The sequence below is a fragment of the Molossus molossus genome, unplaced genomic scaffold, assembly GCF_014108415.1.
Source record: "Molossus molossus isolate mMolMol1 unplaced genomic scaffold, mMolMol1.p scaffold_m16_p_13, whole genome shotgun sequence".
In the NCBI taxonomy this organism is placed as follows: Eukaryota; Metazoa; Chordata; class Mammalia; order Chiroptera; family Molossidae; genus Molossus; species Molossus molossus.
In genome coordinates, this window is record NW_023425348.1 from 58,798,994 (window position 1) to 58,823,853 (window position 24,860).

Here is a 24,860-nt window from a genome sequence, read left to right on the forward strand (position 1 = left end):
AGCAAACACGTTTATTCCTAGTGCTGGGGTAGCTCTCCTCATCCCTGTCTTAGACAAGGACAAACCTGGGAGATGAACCAGAGCGGGGTACGAGGCAGAGAGGTTGTTCACTCAGTCCCCGAGATTGTCTAATAAGCGTTAACGATGTGGATTTGCAGTGTCGAAGAAAAGAAGTTAATTGTAGAACAAATAATTTGCCATGTGAACATTATATTTATCAGATTTTAAATCTGTGTAGAATTTTTAATGGTACTTTCAGAGTAATTAATGACAAGAAAAGATCATGTCCCTGGCTGGTTTGGCTCAGCGGTTGGAGCATCGGCCTGCGGTCCAGAGAGACCCGGGTTCGGTTCCCGCTAAGGGCACGTACCTCGGTTGCAGTTTGTCCCTGGCTCTGGTTGGGATGTGCGGGTGGCAGTCACTCGATGTGTCCCTTTCACGTCGATGTTTCTCTCTCTCTCCCTCCCACTCTATCTGAACAAAGAATGGAAAAATGTCCTCGGGTGAGGATACAAAAAAGAAAGAAAAGATCATGAGTGTAACAGTACACAAGGTACAACATTTTCAAGATCAAAGTTCTTAAATTTATTTGAAAGAAAGGAAAGCACAACCTAAAGAAAGACTAAATCTTCTTTCTACGGATTAAATAAAACTTGTGTTTAAATTTATGACTAAAATTTTAGTTTTCCATAAATGAAGCGACCAAAAGAATTGGAAAAATATTGCTGGTAAGGCTGGCCCACCTTCTTGCCTGCATCAGGACTAGCATATTAGAACTTGAAATCGAGCCCTGGCCGGTTTGGCTCAGCAGTTGGAGCATCGGCCTTCGGACCAGAGAGTCCCGGGTTTCATTCCCACTAGGGGCATGTACCAAAAAAAAACCTTGAAATTTATATAAGGCTTCAAGTTGTGGACTGTGTTCTCTTTTTGCTAAGGTGACATGAAGGGATGGATTATTAGATTGCTCAGACCAAAGAAATATATGTTTTAATAGAAATACAATCTAATTAGGTACTATTTGGTTTGAAATATTAGTTTTCAAACCAGCTAATCTATTGAGGACCAGCTAATCTATTCCCAGCACTCACCTTTGTAGTTTAAGGTGATTTAAAATTTATTGTCCTTTATTCTGAAAAAATCACACACTTTTCCTTCTGGATAAACCGATTCCACTGCAAACTTTACTATTTAGTGTGGTTCCACTTGAAAATAAATCGGTATTAAATATTCCCTCAAACGTCACCTATAGATAATTTTTATCTCATTTTAAGTTACATGTTTATGGAAATGATCCTGGAAAACGAGTCTGTACAAAGCCAGGTGACTTGCATTAACTCACACGGCATTGTGATCTCGCTGTATTGTCCTAATCAGAAAACCCATCTACATTTGCTCATTCTTATTCCTCAGCTAATTCTTTGAGGGAAGAAGAAATGCTTCCTATAAACTGCAAAGATCTTTGGTACAGCAGACCCGACTGACTTCAGATAGACTTCACTTCCTTTCTACATCCTCTCCTTCCCACCACCACCCACCAAGATGATAAACAAAAAATTGTTTCATCAAAAAAACGTGACGGCATGCTACTTATTTATGCCATCAGCCTGAGGCAGCTCTGAGTGTTCCCTGTTCCAACGAAACAGGAGGCAGGAAGCACAGGGCACAAAACTCCGCTTCCTTGAGGAAATCACTGACTCTGTTACCTGCTCCTCACACAACAAACACAGCCCATACTCAGCCTTGCTGACCACCAGTGTCTTAAAAACTGTCAAGCCCTTTTGCTCACTTATGTCATTTGTAAGACAGAATCATTCTAATTGTACAGAATGCATTGGGCTCAGTAAGATTAGACACCTCCCCAGAATCACACAGATAGTAAGAGGCAGAGAGAGACCCAGAAGACAGGTCCCCAGATTTAAAACCCAAGCTGAATTCTTTCTACTCTTTTGTACAGCTTAATACAAGTCACAATATCAGGATCCAACTGGCTTCCAAAGGTCTAAGATTTGTCTGCATTACCATTTAAATTAATAAAGTCAACATTCAATTCTGAATACATTTGTATTGGCTGTCTCTTAGTCCCCTAAGCTCTGCTACCTCCTCCTCCATGTATGGCTAATTCTCTGCAAAGTCTTCAAGCCCTATCTTAGACATACACACTCAGGAGGTCTCGTTACACCAGACAGGCGAGGTAGTCAGATGCGGGCGCCACACACTGGAGCCCTGCCATGGAAGATGCAGGGGTTGCTGCTGCCCTGGAACTCTGAGAGCTTGGAGGAGACCTTCATCAGTGGTCAGAGACTGCACCCTAACTGCAGTAAGCTGCAAGACCACAGGGAGAGTGGGAGACTGGAAGTCAGGGGTGGGGGGAAGAGCCCGGCCAGTGTTGCTCAGTGGTTGAGCATCGACCCATGCACCAAGAGGTCACCAGTACAATTCCGGGTCAGGGCACACACCCAGGTTGTGGACCTGATTCCCAGAGGGGGGCATGCAGGAGGTGGCCAATCGATGTTCTCTCTTATTGATGTTTCTATCTCTCCCTCTCTTTCCTTTCCTCTCTCTAAAATCAATAAAGAAAAAATATTTTTAAAAGTAAAAATATAAAGAGGTGGGGAAGAAGGGAGGGAAAGGGAAAAGGAACAAGGGGGGGAGAGGAGAGAGGGCAGGGCGGGGGAGTAAAGAGAGACAGGGGAGAGTAAGAAGGAAGTTAGGGAGAAAGGATAGGAGAGAAGTATGCTCTCATTCACAAGGAGGGGAGGGGTAGGCAGGCACAGGATAGCTGAGAGACTTCAAAGTTCTCCTAACTTGGATGCTACTATCAAAGGCAAAAGGGGTCAAATACAGAGTGATGAAAGGAGGTTTAACTCTGGGTGGTGAACACACAATGCGATATACAGATGATGCATCATAGAACTGTAAACTTGAAACCTATATAATGTTATTAACCAATGGCACCCCAATAAAATTAAAAATAAATAAATAAAAATTCTTCTCAGTAAAGTCTAATAAGAAGCAACTCTCCTATAATGAGAATTTCCTTTGTCAGAGAAAGGCCAGAGACACACTCAAGCCTACACAAATTCAGATGAGAATACAATTTTATCCCTACAAGAGCAACTGCCGCTTCTGCTGCCTGGTCTCTAGCCGCAAGCAAGCAATGAATAATGACTGAGCAATTTAGACTCTGTGTTAAGGAAAGAGCAAAGAGTAAGACAGACATGGGCTCTTCAATAATAATAGTAACCTAATACTATGGTACATTGGAAGTACAGAATTTACACAGAGGAGAGCTGGTATTTGAACCCAGAGTTACGTCTATGACTCTTGGTGTTTTTTAATCTGTGATGGGGAATCACAACAGATAACAATAATCTCTCCCACAGGAGTTCTATGAAAACAAAATGAGATTTTTATATAAAAGTATGTATCATCCAACACAGTCTATAAATTAATGTGAACTATTTAAAAATTTAACTTAGATTTACAGTCCTATACCACCCCGAGATTTCTCCCATGGAGAAGATTTTCACTTAGAAGTGGCTGCTATAGTTCCCATGTGACAAACAGGCTGACTTTCTACAAGCTTCTTTACATGGAGAAATACACCCAGTTTATCTAAACCACCACTAAATCCTTATTTCTCTCTCTCTCTCTCTCTCTCTCTCTCTCTCTCTCTCTCTCTCTATTTTTCTCTGTTTCTCTCTCTCTCTCTCACACACACACACTGGGCTAAATTTCCCAGGCAGGGCTTCCAGACTTCCATCATCTGAGCTGCCCCCTCTCTAAACCAGAATCTGCCCTTCTCCTGAATGAACTGTCCTTGGACACTATTCCCCACAGGACCTCTCACACCCCACCAAGGCTCTTGCTAGAAACCTGCTTGCTCACTCTCTGCAGACTCCCCAGCCTACCCTTCCTCTGAGGCATTTTAAGTCTTTCCTGCTTCGCAGAACCTCCCTTTCCACCTGTGATTGATCTTCATGAGCTTAATTACCCTTGCAGCTCCTTTTACTTATTTGGCACTTGGACCCCACAATGTCATGTTTCCTTCTATATGCACCTGTCCTGTCTCCCAAATCAGACTATATTTTCCTTCAGGTCAGAAAGTGCTGGTCAATGTTTCTCTGAATCGCAAGACTCTGTCACAGGCCCCATACATCAGATGGCGAGCACTTCCTACCCAATGTCCTGTTATGTCACATGGCTGCAAACAACAAAGGGGCCAGAAGAATGCTTGTTTGCATCTACCATACTTTATGTACGTTCCCACAACCTTATATGGTATATTCATCATATCTACCTTCCCAGTGAGTAAACCAAAGACAGAAAAGTAGCAGGCCCCAGGAAACACAGCCAGTAACACATGGTGCTGAAGTGAGACCACATACCAGTCTGTGAAGATGAGCTCTAGACCTAGATCTGATTGATCTCAAAGGGTCCTGTTCCTTCTTCCATTACCAATGTTCTGCTTAGACCTGGGGAAGTCATTTTATAACAATCAAATGAATGAGCTAGACTAAGACAGACTAAACTTGTTACCACTTCCCTGGTAGGAGTATTATTAAAATTAGAGAACTCATCTTCTTAAAGGAGTAGAAAAGTCTTGATAAATGGATGTGATTTTTAATATAAGAGTTCACTAAGATGTTTCTTACACATCTTTAGAGAAGATGCCTGCCTTCTTGTCCTCCTTGTACAGATGGAAAAGTTAAAAATAATTTTAATATTAATACTTTAATGTCAATATAGGCAAGAGGATTCCAAAGTTTCTCTTCATAAAATTTATATTGGCCCTCAATATGGGAAGAAAACAATTTCAGGGTGACCTTCTTTGTTGAAAGCTATAGGAACTTGCAGCCTAGAAGGGTCAGGGAACTAAAGCTACTGGACGATGTATTTTACAAAACACCCTTTGTGTTATTTCAGAACCAACACTGTTGACATCATTTATAAAAATATATAAAGGGCAAATCAGGGTTGCACCGAAAATAAAGGCAAGCATTTCCATCCATAATGGGAAGATAGCACTTTGGGACATTCTAATCTTAGTTGCAAATGTCAAAAATTGCAAACTGGATCTTAGCTAAAAGTAAACTTCTGCCAGAGTGCTCCCAATGGTGCAGGACAGATTCAAAGACAGACAGACAGATATAGCACACACATACACAGGTAGCAGGCACACATATACACAGACTCAGAGACAGAAATGTATGCACAGGGAGTAAAGACTCACACAGACCCACAGATTCACACACAGAATTACAGCCACCATGAGAAAGACACACACAAGCACTCAGAGAAATGCTTGTGTACACACACACACACACACACACACACTCCAGCAGAGTCACAGCCAACGTATGATGTGTGTTTATATTCATTCAGGGCTCACCAGAACATGTGGGCAGGGGTTAGTCTTAGGGAGGAGGGTGAAGTCTGTCTGCTGCTGTGGAAAAAATGTGAGATTTGAAAACAGGACTCTGGAGAGCCTCCACACGAACACTACCTGAGTGAACGTAGGCACGTGATCTGAGCTCTCTGAACCTCGTCCTCCGCAGGAGAGGAATGATAAAAATCCTGCCTCTGAGGATGGCTGTTGGGATTAAGTGTGATAACAAATCTTAAAAAGTGCCTTTCAAACAATTAAAAGACTGAGATTTTAGTGATTGTTTTCCTAAAACTGCCACTGGCAAAGAAAGCTTTTAGGAAAAGAAAGAGTGAAAGTATTACCTTCCTCATCCATTGCTACGAGACTTCACCAAGTCTTCCAGAAACTGCAGCTACAAGAAACTAAACTTTCACATCTACAGATATAAGTACAGAAAATGTTGTTACTGGCACTAACTTAAATCAGCTAATACATTGAGTGCCTGCTGTGTGCAAGGCATGCCTGGAAAATGTAATGTTCCATTTCACCAAATATTCTGATTAGTCAAGTTATCACATACAGTATAATAGCACGGCCGGCATCACTGCCAGCAAAGGTTATACTACAAGCAGCGCTGAGACTGAGCTCGGCACTTTGAGACCATACGATGCTTCAGAGTCACCACCATAAACCTCTTAGGAGCAGCTTATTATGATTCTGTAAGAATGGAAATCAACTAAGATTTTTGTAGGGTCTCTAAAAATCCAAGGACAGAGCAGACATTATTCCCAGGGCAAAGGTCCCTGAAGAAAACTTGCAGGATGTACTGAAGCCTACATCTGTGACATGGATGCCCAGGCCTAGAGCAAGTCCACATAGCGCTCAAGCAGAGCACCTTCCGCCTAGCTCAGGGAAACGCAGGGGGACCCCGTCCCCCAAAGGCAAGCAGAGAGTAAAACAATCCTGTGTGTTTCCAACTGGTGGCTTATGTTTCTCTGAGAAGCCTCAAAATGAGAATCTAGACATAGTGTTAGACTTAGGAGCAGTTTGTTTGTCTCAAGGACCTTTGTAAAAACATAGGAAAATAGTTGAGAATCTAAGCCTTTCTAAAGCCATGTTTTAAACTGAACCCAACTTTGTTCGGGTTTTACCAGGTTTATGAAAATATGATTTGTCATTTAAGTGATCTAATTCTTACCTTTAAAAACTTCTGTGCAATTAAATGGCTTCAAACCTATTGCCTTGTTTCAACTGAGAATCATAACTATATGTATTTTTCTTTAATGTGCATTTTATCTTATTATTTTTATTTTTTAAAATATGCTTTTATTGTTTTGTTTTTTTTTTGTTTTTTTTTTTTTTTTTAGAGAAAGGAAGGGAGAGAGAGAGAGAAAAAAACATCAATGTGAGAGATATCAATTGGCTGCCTCCTGCACACCCCCTACTGGGCTTCGAGCCTGCAACCCGGGCACGTGCCCTGACCTGGAATCAAACCAGGACCTCTCAGTCCATGAGACGATGCTCAATCCACTGACCCACATCAGCCAGACTAATGTTCATTTTTTAAAATAAGTGAAAAAAATCCTGACAACATGTGTTTTGAATTTTCTACAAGTCAGATATTTTAAAATTGTTTAGGACATTGAGTGGATCCTGAAGACCATCTAGGTGGAACTGATCTAATTTGGAGGTTGAGAATTCTTCAGGAATATTTTATGAACTTCTCCTGGGGGGTGGGGGGCAGTAAGTCACTTGACACTAAGTTCGTGACATATCCTTCCTCCGCACATTGCTGGTCTTTCCACGGCAAAAGCCTGCCTCCACGACAGCAGGACACGCTCTGAGCTCAGGAATGGCAAGAATGCAAAAGAATCGAAGGCAGATTTAAGTAAGTTTCAAATGGAGCTTCACCTACAGAAATGCTCTCATAAATCCTACAAAGGAGGAGGGAATGGATTTTTCTAAAGGCATGGTCCTAGGAACTAACTTATAGTTTCTGATTAATTCCCTTAACAACCAACGACAGTATTATCAACCACAGATGAGGCTTGGTGAGGTCACAGAGCTACTGACTGATGGAACCAGAATCTGAAGTCCAGGTCAGTCTGACTCCAAAGCACACTCTCTTTTCACTTCCTCACCACATGTCTCTAAAGGTCTCTCCCATCCTTTCTTTAAAATGACATATTCTTCTTAAAATGCAGTTCAGATTACATGTGCCCCATCCACAAACAGCTCTAATGGCTCACAATAATGATCTATAAAGATAAACCTAAACTAGCCAAGGCAATGATCTATTTCAACCTGCCTTTCTACCAGTTATATGTCAGACACTACTAGACAAGGCCTGGTACATGGATTATTTTATTAAATTTTCACAACCACCACTTGTTCTTAGAAAGTATGAATATTCCCATTTCTTAGAGAAACTTGGACAGTCTAACTTCAAATCTTTGCTCTTATCCACACTTTTAATCAAGTGGATGTGGAAACTAAGAACAAAGAAAAGGAAGGAGAGAGGCAGAGACAGATAAAGGGAGAGGAAATATGTATTAGAAGACTAATATGTATATAAGGTATTTACTAGGAGGTTGACCTGGCTATCATTCCACTACACATGTCCAATACTGTGTTTTGTACACAGTAAGTACTTATCTAAAAGATAAATGACGAGTTCTGTTAAGAAGCAGTCCTGCAAAATCATCGTAGTTTTCCTTATTTTTTAAAAAGAATTTTATTATATTGTCTTATTTTATTTATTTTTAATTTTTTATTAATTTATTTTTGTTACAGATGTTTCTCCTTTTTTACCCCATTGATACTGTAGTTTTCAAACCGAATATTGTAGAAATATTCTGGAGTATGTCTCAAGATTTTTTGAGGACCTATACGAGAAAATCCATGTTTCTCCTGAGAAACTGTTTTACTTATATAGTGAAAATACTGTAGATTTTGCCTGGTTACCAGGAAGCTCACAATCATCTCTAGCAATTGTGTAAATATGTATGACAAGAATTTTACTTTATTTACCTTATTTTCCTACCTTTAATTTTTCTTTCCCACTATCTCCTCTCTATCTAGTTTTCATCTTGCTGTAGTGTATGTATTGCTGCAACCTACCCAAAATTGTTTGTGCATGAAAATAAGGTATAAAGTTAATAGAATTTTATTAACTTTTTTCTCCTTAATTCAAATAGAATAAAACTTTAATCGTTTCTAAATGTTTACCATGTTTGGTCAGTGAAGGCGGTCCTTAAAGTTAAGGCGAATGAAATTAAAACACACTGCTGCATGTATGTGCACTGCAGGGGAGCATGGGTTCAAAGTGTCCCCCTGCAATCTCAAGGGCGCTCTCACAGAGTCCACTAGGCCAAAAACATGTTTATAATAATACTAACACATTATTTGCCTTCTTCATTCCTTTTTTTTTTTTACGAGTGTACAGTGGAGTTTCCCAGAAGCTACATGGCATTGTGATACAGCGAGGTTGAATGCAGACGTAGATACGGGAATCAAGCTGTCTTTCTACTTAGCCAGATATTAAAGAGATTTCGAAAAATGTAAACCAAAGCTGTTCTTCCTATTTTTTTTTTTTTGAAGAATATACTGAATACTCAAAAATGTGATTTATATCAATATTTAGTAGGTTTATTATTGTTATTTTCAAATAACTAAACACATATTTTTAATTCTTCAGTTTTACTATCTCATATGATAAATATTGATAGACATATCCCACATAAATAAGAAGTCTTTGAGGTTCTTAATAATTTTTAAGACTGTAAAGGGCCCTGAGACAAAAATGTTGAGAACAGCTGATTTAGAGGGATTAAGAGCTTAGATCCAGAAAGATTAAGGATTAGAAGATACTTGCCATAGTAGGAGGTTAGGTCTATAAAATCCTCATTATTACTAAATTTGCTCCATCCATGCTCAGCCCAACAACTCTTTATGCAAAGTTATTAGCTCTCATGTATCTAATTTTAACCCTTGCTCTGGGAGATCCTTTCACTGGGCACAGCATTTTAATTTTAGGCACTTGTAAACAAAACTAAAACTCCCATAGTTGTTCTTCCCCTCACCCCTATCCCTAGAAAGTATCTTGAACCTTGTAAACCTATATAAATTCTCACCGTTTTTTCCATCTAACAGGCAGAGAAGAAAGGAACTGAACACGTTTGTTGTTGTTTATATGAATTAGATCTTAAACTAGTAGCTAGGCAACCAATCAAGTAGCCCTGACAACAGCAATGAAAGGAACTTAATGATTCCCTTCAGCCAGAAGCCTACACATAGCACTGTAGAGTTGCCCAATGTTATTGGTTCAAACATAAAACCTGAAATTAATAAACTTACATTTTTTTCTAATTTTATAGCAGTTTGATCAGTGTATACTGCTTTAGAAAACCACTAGCACAAGTATAAAATAGTTATCCCTTTAACAGAAATGTGCATGAAGCATATATATCTAGGTAGACTTCTTTATCGCATGATTTTAGAATCCACTTCATTAATACTGATGTTTGAAACTCAGATGTATGTCTTCTTTCAGATTCTAAGTGAAACTGCCCTGTCGTCTCACAGAGATGGAGGGGACGAGTGAGATGATGAACAGGGAACGCTGAAAAAAGGGATCGAGAGCTGGACTCCGTGTCCTCATCTGCACAGCAAGGGCCGTGGTCCTACATCCCCAGATTTGGAAAGGTTCAAAAGAGATGATATATGTGATCATATTTTTGTTTACAGAAGCACTACAAAAATATTCTTTGTCACGATGTGACATGTTTTTTAAAAACCAAGTACTGCTCTGCTTTGCAAACAAGGATGTTAAAATTACAATTTCCCCTTTACCATAAAATGTCTGATGTGTCCGCACCCCTCACAGGACAAGGTGCTGTTATCTGGGGAGCAGGTTAACACGGAAAGAAGCTCTACAGCTGAGGACGTTGGTCAAGTGTGCACAAAAGCAGCCTTCCTGATGAACCGATACTATGTACTCCTCTGGAAACGACAAAATCGCACTAGTCAGTGTGTTATGTAAGACACGCGGTGATTCTGAACACACTTTGCTAAATCACGTGCTTACAGTTCCCTTTCACTTCCTGTTGTAAGGCGATATCGATCTTCTGTCTGAACTTACCCTGTCACGCAACAATGACTATCGAATCCACTGTATAAATATCACGGAGCTGTGGCAGCCGGCAGTGTGAAGCCCAAGACGTCCAGCACGCTTTTCATTGCCAATAAAAGGGGGCAGTATTAGTACATCAATGTAATGCTGAAGTAAGATTCTGATACGCATTTTTGAAAACTATGGGTGAGGAGCAAAAATTTACACTTGTAAAAAAAAATGAACATGTTAGTTTTTGAGTAAATAGGAACAAGTTTACATGGTGCTTCAGTGATTGGATTATTATTTTCTCATTCACTTGATTGAAAAAGCATCATTTTGGCATGAGAAATTCATATGGTTATCAAAAATCAGGTTAAGTATTTTTAAAAAATCATAGATTGAAACTCTGATTTTTCTGGAAATATATTAAAGCATATATTACATTAGTAGGGACAAAGCCTCCCTAGCACAATAATGTAATCAAATTTGAACATTATCATGTTGGCTGTGGCCGGATCCTAGCAAGTAGCTAGTGTATACACATTATTCGAAAAAATAAAAATGAAAAATGCATATCTTGATTTTGTCAGAAGGTGTCTATTAGCTTCTTACTAACCTTCTAATCTAGCTTAAGATATTTTGGCCCCAAGAAGTAGCAGGTTAACCCATTCATCATTGGAAAGTATCAATGAGTAAAAAATTAACAAAATTAACAACAGATTTGACAACCTGTCTGAAGTCTTAAAGAGAAAAAGGATTTAATATTAACAATATATCAGGTATGTACTCCAGATATGTTTTTCCTCAACCTTTCAGCCCTGGCCAGTTTGGCTCAGCGGTTAGAGCGGCGGCCCATGGACCGAAAGAGTCGTGGGTGCAATCCCAATTAAGGACATGGACCTCAGTGGTGTGTCCCCAGCCCCAGTCGGGGTCATGCGGGAGGCAGCCAGTCAATGTGCCTTCTCGTGTCGATGTTTCTCTCTCCCTCCATCTCTCTCCCTCTGTCCCACTCTCTCTGAACAAAAATGGAAAATTTCCTCGGTCGAGAATTTAAAAAACTCAATCCTTCAAGAAAAGGACGATTCTCTATTTTATAGATAAGCTCACTGAGAGTCACAGAGATTAAGTAACTTACATAAATAACAGTTAGAAAATAGCACAGGCTACTTCCCAGATCAACCCTAGACACTGAGGCCCAGGATGAATCGACTCCAAAACCCATGGCCTCTAATTCTAACACTGCTCTGGTCTAGCCACCACCTCTGCCTCTTTGTCCACATCATTCAACCTTCTGGGTCCTGACTGGTATCTTTCCACAGCCAGAACCAACTGACATCAGGGCAGGGGAGACTGTCCCACCCGACAGATGGTGACAAGTGCACAGGAGGCAGGGAGCTCAGTGCTTTTCTGCTTCATGGTTTTTGTTTATTTTTACCCTGTCTTATTCCATCAAAGGGTTGAGATTGCCAATGCAAGTACTTTCGTATGTAACAGGCTTAAAGATCTCATAGAGAACCAGTAAATTAATCTGCTACTATTATAGAAATAGAAATATCATTGACTACGAATTAGAAAATCTGAGACTTAATTTCTGCTCTGCCATGAACCCACTATGTGACCAAAGGTCAGTAATTTTCTTTCTCTAGTCCTCAGTCTTCCCATCTGTGAATTGAAGCAATTGGACCAGGTCAAATGTAATGTCCCATCCAATTCTTTCACTGTGCAGTTTTAATCCCACAAATATACTTCAGAGGCAGGCAGAGTATGATAATAGTGTCCATGGCAGCTCACTTTGATACCTAATGAGGTCAAGCATTTTTCTTAAGAGACTCTCCATCGAGGATGGGGACAGCAGTTCAGGCGACATGTATATGGATGTGTAATCTGCCTGCTCATGAGTGGCTCTGATCAGTAGGAAATCAGTCTATTGGCTCCCCAAGATCATTCAAATGAGCAAAATAACCACATTCCCAAGTTGCATAAGACCTCTGAAGGAAAGTGCTCTAACCAATCACTAAGTCAGCGTCCAAACATTAAGAAGGTAGAAAAGTTACAGAACACCCTTCAGTACTAAGAAGGCCCAACCTGCCTGCCTCTCTTCTTTCTTACCTCTAGGAACATTTAGAAGCATCCCATTTGCAATTCAGCTGTGTATGGTTATGACTAAAACGCTCTTCATTTTAGAGATGTCAAAACTACAAAATTTGGTAAGCAATTAGCCTATACTACAATCTAACTGTACTGGTACTAAGGGTTAGAGAGGGCTGGTGTCCTTGATGTGGAAAGCTAAAAGCCAGGACGGTAACTTAGACTTCTGCTGGCCAGACTCTCACAATCCATGAACAGAAGCTATGTTGAAATGATGGAGCATAACAGCTCCTAAGGTGCCGTTACAGGCTATTGTCCCTACAATCTATATATTTAACAGACCCTAAATATCTTGTGACACAGCCAACCAGAACAACTCCGTTGGTGCCGTTCTGGCTGACCAAGTTAACAACGTTTCATTTTAAAGCACCAAAATAGGGATTTACCCAATAAAGTGAAATGCACCATGGGTAGACATGTATTCATACAAACATATATACGATTCCATATGTGTTAAAAAGACACAAGCACCTCTAAGCCTATGTAGTAAATCCTTGCCCATATTCATGTACATACAAAGCATGTTTTACATACTCCTAATGTTACTGATGGTCACACAAACACTACAGTGGACACTGCTATGCACTGTCCAGATTTTTCCTTTAGGACCGAAAGATTTATTCCTTCAGCTGCAAAAAAAATGCTGTTAGTAGCTTGTCCTCAGCTGTTTGGCTGAAGAGTGTCACCTCACCCAAGAAAATGTCCCCTTCCCAAAATAGTGGCCATCCACAAACCAGCTGGCACAGTGTGTAAAAGCTCACCCCCCTCCACTCGGGGCAATTCTGAATGGCCATGGCAGCCTCCAAGCTTCCTGGGGGGTGGCTGAGGTCTGGGTTGAGACCGCACTGCAGCCCTGTCTTGCTTTTGTCCTCCCCCTTCCACAGAAGGCAATCAGAAAGAGAACTCCCCAATAACCCTGCTGGCTCATGTCTCTCATCGTCTGCTTCTCAGGTCTGTGACACACCTCTTCGTAAGGATGTCCAAATGAGAGAGTAATCAGGTATGCTTAATAAATTATAAGGTTTTATGACAGCAACACTGTGAAAAAGTTTCTAAAACTGCATTACAGCTTACGAGAACAAATTCATAAATCTAATTTATAGCTCTCCCTCCTTTTTTTTTCAGGAAACAGATAATTCCAAAGTGGACAGTTTTGAAGATAGTTAAACTGAGTTTGTCACAGTCCATTTTATCAATCTTATTTCACATTATATATTTATCTTTTTGACCTCAGAAGATCTGATCCTCAGAAGACAAAGTAGGGTCCTACGGAATCTCATAAAATTAAGATGGACATTTTGATTATAAAAATGCCAAAGCTACCATCACAGGAGTCCTTTAATGTTGCTCTAAGTTTATTCTTCTGGCTGTGACTAACCTGATAGGCAAGAATAGATACCGACTCTAGAAACTAAACAAAGCCTACAAACATACATACTGTATGTTCAAAAGAGTGGCGGACACTACTGGAGAGGGAGACGCATGTTAAGCAGAGCTTGTGAACACACCCCTGAATATAATGGACTTTTCCAGTGCTCCAAACCCATCCAGTAAAGCCATCTACTGAGACAACTCCCCTTAACTGGGACACTAGGGTTTTCTGGTTCTGTAGAGACCGCTTTGCTGCTTTCTCTCAGAGGCTCAGTTATATTCAGTGTGATATGTTTTAGGTCAGGTTTGGATTTGACTTAAACCTAACCTCTCATCTCCCTTATCTTCCAATGCGAAGTAAGTTGTTATTATTTCAGAACCTTATTTCATCTTCCTCCAAAACGAATTAAGAAAAGTCGGTGAGAAATACTTAAAATTGACCTGTGTTTGAGGTTAATTGTGTTTTAACTTTGAACTTCAACCCCAGTTGATGATACAGATGGAATAATCTCAGGTCACAGTGTCGGACAGACAGAGATGCGCGCTGGAAGCAGGGTGCGTCCCGGCCGGCTCGCTGCTCGGCTCGGAGCACGTGGATCTGCACGCTGAGCCTGCGCAGTGCGTCGGGCGTCACTGCAGGGCCGGGCGCTGCAGGCGGACTGAAGGTGCTTCTCGTCCCCTTCAGAAGGAGATGGCCAATGTACACATTCTATTTTAAATCGTCTCTATGTTAATATTCCAAAGAAAGAATTGTGCATTTTTTTTAAAGAATTATTTCATTCATGACATGAATCAAAGGCAAATTATTTTTCACAATTTAACCATAGTATGGCTATTTAAATAAAATATATTTTAGTGGAATGTAGTTTCTGAAATGTATTAATTCTAAATATATTTTATTTAGCCCAATGGTTTTCAACTAGGGGTAATGTTGTCTTCCCTCCCCCAGTAGAGGACATTTGGCAATGTCTGGAGACACATTGGTTGTCACAAAAAGGGGGTTGCTGCTGACATCTAATGAATAGAGTCCAAATTAGTGCCCCCAGGACAGTGATTTACCAGGGCAAAAATGCAAATAATGCCAAGATGAGAAACCCTGATCTGATCTAATAAATCTGAAGTTTCTAACTTTGTGTATCAACTCAGTAGGAAAGAAGTTTAAGTATGTGAGTTGGTCAATATGCCAACATGTAAAAAAAATACTGCTTCCTCTAATGACCCTCCCATTATTGTGTCAGAATCTCCTATCTGTAACAATGTAGCATATTTGTTCCAATATTAAAAGATAGCCATGCTTTAGTTTAAAAAGGATACATGGAAAAGACTGACAGCTGTCAGCAGGGAGGGGGGATGGAGGACTGGATGAAAGAAGGTGAAGGGATTAACCAAAAAACATATATACATAACATATAGACACAAACAACAGTGTGGTGACAGCCAGAGAGAACGGAGGGTCAGGGGGTAGGTGGAGGCGGGCAAAGGGGGGGAAATGGGGATGGCAAGAGACTTTGGAGAGGTGGGCACACGATGCAGTGTGCAGATGATGCTTTATTGAGTTGTATACCTGTATGGTTTGGTGAACCAATGTCACCCCAATAAATGCAATTTTAAAAAAAGGCATGGAAACATAAAATAAGAAAGTTCCTACTCTGTACCAGGAGCTACACTGGGTATATTCATATAAGCTTATGTTATTGTAATCCAGATTACTACTACCCTTATATTATAGATGAAGAAACTGAGATTCAGAGAGGTTAATCAACTTCCAAATATCACACAGTTGGTGAGACCCCAGTGACTATTCTAAGTGAGAATATATATTTTTAAACTCATTAACACGTTCTCATATATGCAAAGAAAATTTCTGAATCACTAATGGTTGTTACTACTCAAAGAAAAATTTTTAATCATTAATGGTAGTTAATGGGGTGAGGAGGGTAATTAGCTTTTCACCATATATCTTTCTGTATTACCAGAATTTTCAGTAAGCATATATTACTTCATTTGAAAACTAATAAATAAAAAGACTCAATTAAACAAATCACTGACATGTTTCTCAAATTAATTTTAGGATTAACCTGTGACAAAATTGTGAAGTAGGAGAGGCTCCATGTTGCATAAACCCATTCTCTTCTTTCTAACCCAACTTCCCACTCAGTAGCCCTACGCCAAAATGCCTTTACCAACCCAGGTCCCCCAAAAGATCCTATGACGTTATTTCCATTAAGGTTAAACCATGTTATTTTATTTTATTTATTTATTTTTTAATCCTCACCTGAGTACATTTTTGTGTTTATCTTCAGATAGAGTGGGAGGGAGAGAGGGGGCAAGAGAGAGAGAGAAACATCCATGTGAGAGAGACACATCGACTGGTTGCCACCCACATAACCTCAACTGGGGCCAGGGACAAACTGCAACTGAGGTACGTGCCCTTAGAAGGAATTGAACCTAGGACTCTCTGGTCAGTGGGCCAACGCTCTAACCGCTGAGCCAAACCGGCCAGGGCTAAACCATGTTATTATTTCATGGTGTTCTCACTGAGCAGAAGACAGTATCTTAGGTCAAAAGAATGACTCTGTGTTATTCTGTAACATCAGGGAGGTAGAAGAGATTTGGGGACAAGGCCTTTCTTTCTTTCTTGCTTGCTTGCTTGCTTGCCCTGACCATCATTCAGGCAGCTTTTAAAGAAGGGCTTTGCCACCTGCCAGTGTGGCTCTGTGGATTGAGCATCATCCCAGGACTGAGAGGTCCTGGTTCGATTCCCCATCAGGATACATGTCCATGTTGCAGGCACAATCCCGAGTAGGGGGCTTTCAGGAGGCAACCAATTGGTGTTTCTTTGTCACATCAATGTTTCTATCTCTCCCTCTCTCCCTTTCGCCTTCTTCTAGCTCTAAAAAATTAATAAAAACATATTTTTTAAAACAAGAAGCGCTCTTCCCTGTAAGCCTGCTGCCAAGGATGGAGCACACAGTGGAGAATGAGGCACCTGACTGAGGAGATCCAGTGACTGGCATGTACCTGACAAGTCCCAGTATACCAAATATATACAAGTCCATGGCTTAGCCTTCTGCCAAGAGGATCAATCAAGGCAGGCATCCAATAATGATTAATTTTAAATAGTACACACACACACACACACATACACACATATAACATTAAGTGTGTGTGTGTGTATAGACACACACATATATACACACACACACATATATACACACACACACATATACTTAATGTTAACCTTAGCAACTCAATGCCATGAGAACTGAGAGTAAAGTCGAATTCTTTATTAAGGTTTAGGATGTTAACACTTTCAGAGCTGAGCTTCGTAATCTGGGTGGGGGCTTTGGTCACAGATGTGCTGTGAGAGGTCCGTCCCCTCCAGCCCCTCTCCAGCCCCCTGCACCCCAGCTATCTCCTGGGGAGACTAAAGTGTATAGATCAATCAAGAATGAGAGGTTAATTCAACATAAGCAATGGCTCCGTATCACACTAATTGATTGACTTTTGCCCCCCAAAAAGATATATTCAAGTCATAAAATAAGTTCATCCTGGATTAGGATGGACCCTGAGTCCTTAGAAAGACTGATGTCCTCAGAAGTGGGAGAGTTGGAGACACAAGGACACAGAAGACCACCAGGTGAAGAGGGAGGCAGAAATTGGAGTGATGCAGCAATAAGCCCAGGAATGGCAAGGGTCACTCATTCATCCGATAATCAGAGTTTTTCGCCTCGTGTACTACAAAAGCCTCGTAACTGTCTCTGTTTCCATTCCTCCTACAATCCATTCTCACACATTAGACAGAATGATCTTTCTATAGGTAAATCATATCATGTCAATGCTCTGGACAAAATCTGTCTAGGGGTTCCCATCACAGAGTAAACTGCAAAGTCTGTCCAGGACCGACAAGTCCTAACCCACTCTGTCCCACCCTTCTCTCACACAGGGCTCGCCACACTGGCCTTCTGGGTGGTCTCACGCGCTCAGGGGCTTCACGCATGTGGTTCCCACTGCTGGATGCGCGTCTCCCACCTCTTCTTGGCCCATCTGCACCGTGACTTCATTCGTGTCTCTGCTCAGTGTGGTTTTCTCAGAGTCCTTACCTCCCTGTCTACAGGAGCAACCCCATGACTCCATTCCCTGAACTTGCTTCTGTTTTTCTCATGGTATTTATTCACCTCTTGATATTACTGACATTATATTATATATTTAATGTTTATTTTGTGGCCGTCTGTGTTCCCCTATTACAATATCAGCTCTAGGAGAGAAGGGATTTTTATGTGATTTGTTTACTGTTGTATCTTCACTGCCTAAAACAGTCTCTATTATAGAATAAGCACTTGATAAATATTTGTTGAACCAAAAAAAAAAAAAAAAAAAAAAAAAAACCCAAAAAAGCTATCAACAAATGCATTCTGTAAGCTGCTTTGTTTTATTTTTTGCTCTGGCTGATAGGAAGCTTAGTACGAAATCCAGGGGTGAGTCATAGTAATTTATTAGCTCTCATCATGACCATATAGGCTTCTTCCTTCGTTTTAAACATTCTGGTATTCTATTCTTATTCTAATAACCTCACATGTCCCCTTTATTATAAGTTCTTTCTAAATCTTTTGGAATGGGACAGGAGACACCAGCAGGCAGGCAGGTCAGGTGCCTGGGAGGCAGCCCACGCCAGTGGGGAAGGGCGGTTTGTTCCTCAGCAGGAACACTTAATGTGCTACAAGGCCCCTGGAGCGAGAGGCGCACATCTCTGGCTGCGGGTAGGTGCGTGCGAGCTGGGACAGAGCCGGATGAGAAGGAGCCAGCGGGGCGTGAGGGAGGGAAGCACGGTTTACCTTTTCACTCCTGCAGTTGTTTAGCCCCATGTTATTCATGGAGGACAGTTTCCCGTCAACACCATGTGGCTGCTGCTGCTGTTGCTCCCGCTGGATCTGCTCTCGCATCTTCCGAGCCTCCTGAATGGCTTTCATCACGGTGTCCTGATCCCCAAACAGGGCGGGGGAGTTGAGACTGGACAGGATATCTGCACACACAGGGTACATTATCAGAGGCTTGTGAGGTGACAGTCCTTCCGAAGTGCTGCTCTGGGCTCCCGTGTAGAACCCGCATCCCCCAGGCAAGGAAGGGCATTGCCGCTAAGAAACCCGCACTGTGTGCACAGGGCCCGGAAAGCCAGGCAAAGACGCTGTGCCGTTTTGTTGTTGTTGGACTTGGTTTTCTGTTTTGTTTTGCTTTGTTTTTTAGCTCTTGGAAGATACCCAAGCACTCCAGTTTATCTGGGCTGTCTACCCACCTCACACATGAAGGTTCCTGGATTCCAATCGTGTGTATTTATTTATCTGTTCTTGCTGTAGCTAACAATTAGTGGGACAGTCGCGGGAGAGCAGGGGGTGGGGAGGGGAACAGAGATATCTGTTCAGGCTGCTCATTATATTTGGCGCGCCAATTTAGAAAAGCTGTTTCTGGCCTAGCAGAAAAAACTCTGCAAGGCTACATGTGTACTTTAGTGACATCTGTATCTGTGTATTCACATATCCACTGCAGGAGAGGGGGCGGGAAGGAACACACCACACTCTCCTTTCCCCAGTCACTGGCTGGTTAATGAAGCATTCTACTCATCACGCTGCCTCAGTATTTACCAGGAGAATGACAACCCTTACCCTGCCCCCACCCCGAACACCCACGGCTCTCAGCTTCCCGCCTGCCTGACGGCGAGGCTGTATGAGTGGGGATGGTTTCCACGTAAGTACAAAGCTTCAAATAAAGTGACAATAAATATTTACTTTCATTATGTTCCATGCAACACAGTGGGGGAAAATTCAAAATTAAACTGACTAATTTTCCTTCACTTCTTGCATTATACTATATGCTAACATTAATACTTTAGATAGGTTTTTCCAGTCCTAGAGAAAAAGAAAACAATTGCTTGCTGATTGATTTCACATCCAGTTGTTTGCATCCTGGTATGTGACTGTGTGTGTGTGTGTGTGTGTGTGTGTGTGTGTGCCTGCCTTTAAGTTTAGAAAATATTCCCAAGGCTATCTACAGGAAAATTTCAAATGTCAGTCACTTTTTAGGATATAGAAACCCATATCTTTTGCTCTGGAACTTTTCTGATACAGGAAAAAAAAAATCTATTGTCCAGTGCAGAGAGCCATTACTTCAGCCCATTTCTAGCTCATGATCTACGACATATGCTCTGCTGAAGTATAATCTTCATACAAACAGGGCCTGTGACACAGTCATCTCTGTCCCTCACGATGCTCAATATAGCAAGCCGATGCTTTCCCAACTAAACTTGGCTGTGGACTGATTACAGGAAGGCCGTTTCATGATCGATTGTTTACTTATGTTGGCTTTTTTCTCATCTCACAACTTCCATCACTCCAGTGATCACCTTCACACACGGGAACGCATGTAGTTCTCCCACAGCAAAACCACTGATTGGAGTTGAGCATCTCCGGGCCCCGAAAGAGGCATCCTGACTCAAAATGAGAACAGGCTTCTATATGGTTCCAAATGTGCAAATTTCAGTGAGGAAGATTAATCTCTCACCATCAGAGACACACTTAGATTCAGCAGATACCCCCGCTGTGAGGTCACGAAAGGAGCACCGGGTTGCGGGTGAGAGGACCTGGATCCAGTCTCGGTCCTGCTGACTGCACAGCCCCAGAGCTCTGGCCAAGTCATTTTACCCGCGAGAACCACCGTCTACACACACTGAGCGTGGTAACACTACACTACCTAACTCATGAGATAATTGCGGAAAAAATCAAATGTGATAAGATAGGCAAAAATGTTACACTGTACATGGCTGCATGTACCCATTATTTAATTTACTATAATAAGCATTTCAGGCTCCAGGACTCAATAACACAAGGAAAGTAATATGGTGAAGAAATGCTAGTGCTAGTCCCTAATCCCTTTGAATTTCTGTGTCTTTACTTGACAATTAAGAGGCTTGAAGTGTAGAGTAACAATAGAGCAGCACAGCTACTGACAGGCACGCACGCCTTGCTCCGCGCCACGTGCACACGTAAATGAGCTGCTTTCCTTCGGCCCGGCCTCTCAGCCTCATGCCTTCAAGGTGCCAGACACCGCAGTAGGCACTTGATATGAGTGTTTCTCTTTTAATTCTCATAACAACCCACAAGCTAAGCAATAATATCCCCCTTTCGAAGATTAGGAAACTGAATTTTAAAAGATTAAATATCTTTCCCGGGATTATATAGCTAATAAGTAAAGGCTCTTAGTTCAGGTTTGGCTGATGCCAAAAGCCAGGTTTTCCCTCCATCCTCCTCACTGTGGGGCGTGGTTGTTCTTAGAAAGAGCTGGCAGTATGTCAGCGCGTCTCAGAAGCCGGAGGATCATTCTTTTATTTCAAATTATGTCATTGAAATGTGTCACTTACATTTGTTTTAATACAAACAAATAGACTAGGTGTATAATTCACCTACATTTTAAAAAGAAAAAATTTCAAAGGAATTTGGGACTTTGGCAGGCAGCTTTGAGGCCAGGGTCCCTCTGGGCCCCCGGAGGGTTCATGGTCACTCCCTCTGCCCAGAGTTACTGTACTGGCAAAGCACTGTCCAAAGACAGACATTCCCAAGTTTCTGATTGGCCGGGTGGAACACATCATCATCTAACGATTCCCATCCCAGCAGAATTTACATGATGGCCTTTCCCAAAAGTTCTAATTGGGTTATATTAAAAGACACCAAATTGGGTTATGTTTCAGTAGAACAGATTTTAATACCCCACCCTCCACCTCCGGCTCCCGGACTAAGGAACACTTTGGAAACAAGGATCAGTCATTAATCAATAGGTTGGCTTGTTTTTTTACCTAATTCATAAGTCTCTTCCTGGTGTTGACCTTTCCATTTACCTAAAGAGGATCCCCTTCCCAGGCTTCCTCCGATGGGGCTGGGGATGCTGCTTTTGTTGGGCAGGTTGACAGGGCTGGTTTTGCTGGCTGGGAAGAGGCTCTGGGTGGGAGAGGTTGGGGACTTCACGGGCTCGGCTGTCTTGGGTCTGGATGAGAGATTCAGCGGCTGTGCTGCTGCTTCATCCTACAAGAGTTTAACATAAATAATTATTAAAAAGAAAAAGACAAATGAAGCCCATTATCACTTAGTAAGCCACAGTTATTTTACACCTCAGAGACAATGCCACGTTCTCCTACAATCATAACAAAAGAAACTAATTATCTACCTCCTTGAAGATTCATCAGAAGGAAACCTCATTAATTTCCCTGTGTTATGCTTCTATTTACATTAACTGTGTAGTTGGATCATTCTTTTTGCCAAATTAAAATCTGAATTAGCTCACATTACAGCTTAATTTCCTAATGTGTTTTCAGAGATCTAAATTAACCTAGGGCATTTACAAAGAATTATTTAAAATTTCAGCAGCTCTGTCATGCTTTTGTGTTATTCTCTCTAAAAAGTTCCTGGAACTATAAATAGGCTCTGCAGCTAATTTTTTAATATATATTTTAAATCAAACAATTGCAAGTACTTTAAAAATGGAAACATGAAGGCCTTCTTCAGATCTGCTGGGCCCCTGCCCAGGGAGCCGCATGCCACAGCATGGCTTCTATGTGGCTTTCTGGGCGTGGGCACTCTTCATGGTCTATATTCTGGTCTCTATTCATGTTTAAAATTAATTTTTGCAAAGAGCTAGCACACATTATAATTATGTTTTACATACCATGCTATATGCAATTTATTTTTCATGTCTAAAGTGATGTCTCTTTATATCTTTGCTCCATATATTTACAGAATGTCTATTTTAAGACGCCTGTCCTATACTGAGCACAGGATTCAAGTATCTTGCTTGTAACTCTAGTTTAACCAGAAGTTTGAAAGCTATGCTCCTTGACTTTATTTTGTCTCATTTATCCTGCCATAAAATACCCGTAACAACATTTCCATCATGCAAAAACTTACTTGTAATGTGAGCATATTCATTTAAATATTCAGATTTAAGATCTGCGTTATTGTGTTCTAAAATAAAATTGTCAGCAAATGTTAATTCCTGTTTTGCTTCTGAGAAGGCACAGAGAACTTGTTTTTAATGTTACTGTTTAAAACACACAGTAGAATGTGGAAACAGAACACTCTCTCCCTTGGGAAACCTGTGACCTCTCCGAGGCTCAATTTCTTCATCTGCAGAAAAAAAAAAATAAAGAGCCTGATCCTAGCTGATCTCTAAGGTTTCTCCCAATATTAATGGTCACTGCTAAGAGGCAACAAAAAGGGATGCCAGAAAATACTACTGAGGAAGGAGAAGTAGAAAAAAATAAAAATAACATTCAACAGAGGAGCCATTATGCACCACGCACTGTGATAGACATTCTCACACATATTAGGCTTATTTCACTATCAATAAATCTATGAGGTTGGGCAGTATTGTTCTAAATTTACAAAGGAAGATGGGTAAGAGTGATCAAATCGCTGTCCAAAGCTATACACAGAGGAACAAACTTTGATTCTAGTTTATTGGACTCCAAATCCCCAGGCCCTGTACTACTATACTTATCAGAGACAATTAGTCATTCGATGATGTAGTGATGTCCTACAGTGTTTTTGTTTTTGTTTAGTTTCGTTCTTGTCATGGTAGAAAATGGGTAATCAGACCCATCTATGTTGCAGTATTCTTTTACATATTAAATTCTAGACATAAGATAGGTTCTTAGGTAACACAGTTATATACATTATGAATATCAAAATTATCCAATATACTTAATTACAATTTACTTCCTTTTGCTCTGAACTCAAAGAATATTTAGACTAGTTAGTTCCTTTTATTCATATCTAAATAATAGTGATTCATTTGCTAGGTATCTAGTTAGTTTTCTCCATGTTTCTTTATTTGGGGGTTCACTGAGCTTCTTAGATATCCGAGCTCAGAGTTTTCCTCAAATTTGAAAAATTGTCAGCTTTTACTTCTTAAATATAGTGTTCTGTTCATTCTCCATGTGGGGTTTCATTGCACAGATGAGGCCACTTGATGTCCCACAGCACTGTCTTTTTTCTGTGCATTTCATTCTGGATAGTTTCATTGTGAGGCAGTCAAATTCCCTACTCTTTTCTTCGGGAGTGTCTGACTTGTTGCTGCTCTCAATCAGTACTAATCCATCCTACTTTTCATTTCAAACACTGTACTTTTCATCTCCAGACGTTCCGTTTAAGTCTCCCATGTCCTGCCTTACAATTCTCATGTTTTCCCTACCTTCTTGAGCATATGGAGTGTACAACATCTGGCTTTATTCAGCTTTCAATACACCCCAATTTATTTATTTTTATAATTTAATTATTGCCACTTCCACAAACAATGCCACTGGGCATGAGAAGCACCTATCAGCTCCCAATCACATATGTCCCTTCCTGCCATGCCAGGCCTGCTATGGGTCCTCACAGCCTGCCCTGGCCTGACAGAAACTCTGTGGGGGTTTTTTTAGGGAGCAAATTTGCCTATTTCCTCAGTTGACTATACTTGTAAGTCTCTTATAATAGCTGTTTTTACTGTCTTATCTACTAATTATATGATCTGTGTCATTTGGGTGTCTGTTTCTATTGATTGAGTTTTCTCCTTATTATTGTCCATATTTTCTAGCTTCTACAAAAGCCTGGTAATTATTGGATGAATGCTACACATTGTGAATTTTACATTGTTGGGTGTCAGAGTTTGTGTATTCCTTTAAATATCCGTGAACTTTGTTCTGAGATGCAGAATAATTTGATCCCTTCTAGACACACGTTTAAGCTTTGTTAGGCAGATCCAGAGCCACTCTTAACCTAAGGGTATTTGGCCCTGCTGCTGAGGTAATAATACCCTTCTGGGGATTCTACTTGATGC

General features: G+C 40.9%; 1 protein-coding gene across 37 annotated transcripts in view; it reads right to left on the minus strand.

The window, feature by feature from the left end:
- SOX6 (SRY-box transcription factor 6) overlaps positions 1–24,860 on the minus strand; it is a 509,394-nt gene that overhangs the window by 54,885 nt on the left and 429,649 nt on the right. For 28 of the 37 annotated variants that reach the window (XM_036260192.1, XM_036260193.1, XM_036260194.1 and 25 more), the window contains 2 exons: positions 21,844–22,069; positions 18,836–19,023 (listed from right to left, as the gene is read on the minus strand). The exons of 2 other annotated variants lie outside the window; for them this stretch is intronic. In XM_036260192.1, coding sequence (XP_036116085.1) covers positions 18,836–19,023; positions 21,844–22,069 — 414 coding nt within the window. Of the gene's footprint in view, positions 1–4,434; positions 4,476–10,342; positions 10,370–10,511; positions 10,599–18,835; positions 19,024–21,843; positions 22,070–24,860 lie in introns of those variants that run through there. 7 more of the 37 variants (XM_036260188.1, XM_036260202.1, XM_036260207.1 and 4 more) reach the window with 4 other exon arrangements.